Genomic DNA, 4820 nt, shown 5'->3' on the forward strand with positions numbered 1-4820 from the left:
AGGGGCCGGCGGGGTGTAGAAGGAGCGGCGGCCGCCTGCCACAGCGCCGGGGCTGCGACGCCGCTGTGCAAACCGAGGGGGGGAAAAAAAGTGCCTAAAAGTGATAAAAGCTCGCGGAAGCCCCGAGGACCCCACGTTCCCCGCTCCCGCCGTGCTGCCGGTGTCGTGGATGGCAGCAGCAAAAGGAAAGGCCGGGGACGGGGGTGACGGGGGGACGATACTGCTGGGTGCGGGCAAGTGCCCTTCGCCCGTCCTGCCTCTGCTTAAGAAGTGGGAGTTTGCAGAGGAAGGGGAGGGAGAGGGATAAAGTGCAGAGCTGAGCAGAAGGCTGGGCGCTTTTCAAAGCAAAGAAATAACCCCGTTTCCTATAAACTAGGAGACGAATCCTTCATTACCAGCTCTTTCCAAAGCCACCTGAGGAGGGCCTCCGTGGACGGGCTCCCAGCAGCACACACCAGACTGACCACAGCTGGAATAAACCAGCAAGGAACGATGTATTTGAGCCCTTATCTGTAGAATAAGGATGGGCAAAGACAACTTTCCTGGTTGCCACATTTCTGCCCTTGCTTTCTGATGCCTGCGTGCCCTGTAGTAAGGCTAAGGCGAGACAGATGCTGCAAAGGAGACCGTAGCCATCCAGGGAGCCCGTGGCGATGCTCCTGCCTGGGGTGGGACACTGCCTGCGGCCTCAGACCAGCCGCGACTCCGCAGCACATCCAGCCTCCGAGGCACAGCAGGCTGGAGGAGCAGGGGGTGCGCAGTTCGGACGCCATCCTGGACCACCTACGCTGCCCAGGCAGAGCCACGCACGTGCCGAACCCACGAAAGGGAGGAAGACGGTGAATACCTGAACATTGAGAGAGGAAGAGGACACTGCAGCAGCCCGGCTCCTTCCAGATGAGCTGAGAGGGCTAAAATTAAACTTAGACTAAACCCTGCACTGCTGTGGGTTTCACAGCTCTGGGCGAGATGCTGCTGATGCCTCTTGCACGTCCCCACACGGGGTTTTTTTCACATTCCTGCCAAGTCTGATCCTGAATCCAGGGCCCAAGTCCCAGCCTCATTCTTGCTCCCCCAGAATCAGGACTAGTTAAGAGCAGCACCGCCTGTTTCACAGGGAGAGAGGCTCCAGACCCCCGTGGAGATGGCGGCCAAGGGCCCAGTGCACGTCGAGATCAGCTCCTTCCCGCCCCATCAGCACCAAGGGCACGTGGCAGCATTTGCCCCCCAGATCAGAAGAAACCCGTTCTTCTCTTGGGTTCAAATGCTGATTGCAGGATGGCAGGGGAAATCCCCGTCCCACAGCCCTCTGCTAGGTCAGGGTGTGCAGGGAAGAACCCAGCAGCCAAAGCCCTGGCTCCAGCTCAGCGTGGGCTAAGCCCAAGCCTCATGGACGCAGCAGGAGGGGAGGAAGGATTGGTGATTTCCCCCAGGGCCATGGGGAGGTGGGGGACAGGCTATTACTTGATCTAGAACCATGAAGAGCCTGCCCCATCCCAGCAGAAAAGCAGAGGTGGCCTCAAACTTGCCTTCACAAGACAAGCCCACCATCTTCATCTTTAAACCTGGTCCATACTGCGCTCTCCCGGCCAGTGAATGAGCACGTAAGAGGATTGCCGACGTGCGAGAGAGGGGCAGCCCAGGTGAAGAGCAACCTCAGCAGCCCTCCACCTCTGCCACCGGGAGCCGAGCAGTTTCAGGTCACAGCATAGAGCTCCTCACGGTCGTTCTGGCAGATCTGATAGCGACAAGTGAGCTTCTGTGACCAGGCCCAGGGCTTCTTATGCTTGTCCCGAGGAGGAAGCAGGAAAGCAACGCTGCAAGCCACCAGCACGTGCCAGATGCTGTGGGTATAGTAATAGTTCTCATTGGTTTCCATGAATGCATATACTGAGATGGCGATGAAAGCCAAGGTGATCCCTGGGAGGAGGTAGAAAACCCAGCGCTTCCACGAGGAGGGGTAGCAGTGTCTGCGCTTCACTCCATGGTAAACCTGGAGGTGTGAGAGCACAGAAGGGTTAAGCAGCCAACCAGCAGCTTAGGCAGGGGGACACAGGCAGCGCTGCCTGACCCAGGAGCATCTGCCAACCTCACAGCAAGAGGCTGTGCCTGCTGCCCCTGAGAAATTCAGCCTCCCCCCTTCTCGGGCCTATCTCTTGTGTGCAAGAGTCCCTACCCAGCTGTGGCACCAAAGCCCAGCACAGATGCCATAGCTCCTGCCCAGGGCACGGGCAACAGCCGGCTGTTCTGGGACAGCACTCCAGCCGCAGGCGTGCGCTCAACTGGAGCTGCAGCAGCTGGACTGTGCTGAGACCCGTAACCGGGAGATTTCTCAGCTACTGGAGGGATGGAAGGCGAATCCCTCACCCTGCCCTCCCTCCACCTGGGCTTTTCAAGGAGATCAAGCCCTCCTTGTGGATGGGCTGGAGCCTGGGGTCTGCTCTGCCACGATCGTTCTCCGGATGGGAGCTAAGGGCAGCACATCCTGCCTGGCTGTCCGTACTTACCCACGCTGCGATCATGATGACGAGGGCAAAGAGGCAGGGACCCATCATGTTCCACACCCCTCTGCGGTCCAGCTGCAGGGACATGGCAATTAACAGGGTCCCCAAGACGAAAAGGACCTGGGAATGAGACACCACCACTGTTGTTAGCAGCTCATCTGCTGCCAGAGCACAGCCAGCCATGCCAGAGGCAAGGAGAACCTCACCTCCTGGCCACCCAGCCCTGCACGCGTGCAGGACTCGGGAGCAGCACCTTCAGAAGGAAAAGCCAGAGGACCCACAAACCTTTCCCACAAATCTCAGTCCCTTCAGGCCCAACAAGCATGCAGGTTCACGATCCAAACTCCTGGGACAAAACAACCCACCGGTTTAAAAATCAGGGTGGCATCGGGTGACAAACAGGCTTTGTCATCAGGCCGGGCTGTGTCATTAAAATACAGCCGTGAGAGGGCTCAGCGTGGCCACCCCAGGACTGGCCCTGCCGCGCGGGGTTACCTGACACTCACGTATTTCAGGATCTTCTTCACCCGGGACATGCACAGGATCGTCACCCAGATGGACACCACAGAGCCCAAAAAGTCACAGTACTGTAGTGTGTCGTAGTCCATGATGCACATCACCGCGACGCCTGGCTGGTCACACGCATGGTAGAACTAGAGCCGGGGACAAAAGCAAAGGCTAGCATGAATCCAGCAGCAGCACACGGCTTTCTGGGAAGGAGAGGCAGGAGAAGGCTCAGCCCATGGTAGCCACGATCCCTCCTGGTAGTGCCTCCAGGAAGCTCCACCAAACCACTGTAGCATTACAGAAAGCAGATGAGAGCAGCCATCAACCTGCACCCTCCCAACAGCAGCCGAGAGCTCCTAGGACAGCACCCTTCAAGTACGCAATGCTCCAAGCCCATCTCAGTTCCCTGGGGTCCCACCCCCAAATATGAGCACCTGCAGCATGGGTGGAAGAGCCCAGTGAAAATAACACTCCTGCCAAGCTCTGAAGAGGCAGGACATGTCCACGGAGGTGCCTGTCCAACGATCGTAGAAGCTCCTTGTGGAGCTCCAGGATGGACTGCTCCACCAAGGACTTCAGTCCGACGCAGCATCCTCGATGCTCAGGGGAAGCTGGCGGGGGACCCGACAAAAGGCAACCCCTACCGTGGAGAAGAACATGGTGTAGGTGTAGACGGAGGCCTCCACCAGGTAGTAGCGATAAACAGCAACCACTATTGCCGGCAGGAACATGAGGTTGCTCAGGGTAAGCAGGAGGGTGGCCAGGTTCTGCGCACTGACAGACTGGGCCTTGGTATCATCCGTGCAGCTCCACCCGCCCCAACCTGCAGAGCAGAGAGGCTTGTGTGGATCTCGCATGCCCTCCCTTGTCCTCCCACAGCACCCAGCAGCAGCCTAGGACTTCTCAGAAGAAGCAATCGCACCCCAGAACTACCTCCTGGCCTCCTCTCCCTTGCTCCATCAGCCACTCACACTCCTGTTCTCAGGATGGTCTCGTTACTCATCGCATGCTCTGCTGTGGAAAGTCTTGGGGAAGCCCAGCAGAGCCCCGTGTCTGCTCCGAGGACATCCCCCAGGTTGTTCCCACGTAGCAGGGACCATTCTATGAACAGTATGGGTGTGTCCAGGCTGGTACTTCTCATCCCTACAGTAACTCAACACACAGGCTGCTTGTGGGTGATACATTAAGCTTTTGAGGCTCAGCTGCTTCAGATGATGGTGTAAGCTGGGTGCAAGATCCCTAGAGATCCCAGGAACGAGGGTGGAGAACGATCCACAACATCGAGGAAGCCATCGGGCTCCTGTTCTACCTCCTGTCACAGCAGGGCAGACTGCAAAGCCAGCTCAGGTTGCTCTGGGTGTTGCCCAACTGAGTTTTGAAGATCTCCAAGGATGGAGACCTGGATACTGTGCAAAGCTGAACAACTCTGATGGGGGGAAATTTGTCTTCTTCGATTTAGCTGGAAGTTTCCTCCTTGCAGCCTGTGTCTGTGGCCTCTTGCCCTTTCCCAGTGCTCCCCCAGAAGAGCCCGGCTCCAGGGTCCCTGTAACCCCCGTGGGCAGTGGAAGGTGCGATTCAATCCCCCTCCAACTCCTCTTCTCCAGGGTGACCAAACCCACTGCCTCAGCCCAGGGTGACATCCAGGTCTGCGCAGGGCAGGTGGGAGTGAAAACTTCCTAGAGGACAGCGCATGCTCGAGGCTTGACACGGGGCTCAATTCTCAGCCTGCTGATGCGATACTGAGGACTGAGCTGAGACAGTCTTCTACAAAAACAAACCTGCCTTTTTATCTTTCTTTTTTTTTTTTTT

At 57.6% G+C, this 4820-nt stretch overlaps 1 protein-coding gene across 1 annotated transcript in view; it reads right to left on the reverse strand.

The window, feature by feature from the left end:
* Positions 1 to 114: 114 nt before the first annotated feature.
* Positions 115 to 4820, reverse strand: part of TMEM8A (transmembrane protein 8A) — a 13633-nt gene continuing 8927 nt past the window's right edge. Inside the window, exons 10-13 of the mRNA XM_019471629.1 lie at positions 3656 to 3834; positions 3011 to 3157; positions 2508 to 2624; positions 115 to 1993 (exon numbers count right to left, since the gene is read on the reverse strand). Coding sequence (XP_019327174.1) covers positions 1697 to 1993; positions 2508 to 2624; positions 3011 to 3157; positions 3656 to 3834 — 740 coding nt within the window. The 3' untranslated portion in view covers positions 115 to 1696. The remainder of the gene's footprint in view (positions 1994 to 2507; positions 2625 to 3010; positions 3158 to 3655; positions 3835 to 4820) is intronic.

Source organism: Aptenodytes forsteri, unplaced genomic scaffold (genome assembly GCF_000699145.1).
Source record: "Aptenodytes forsteri isolate BGI_AS27 unplaced genomic scaffold, ASM69914v1 Scaffold26, whole genome shotgun sequence".
NCBI classification, from domain to species: Eukaryota; Metazoa; Chordata; class Aves; order Sphenisciformes; family Spheniscidae; genus Aptenodytes; species Aptenodytes forsteri.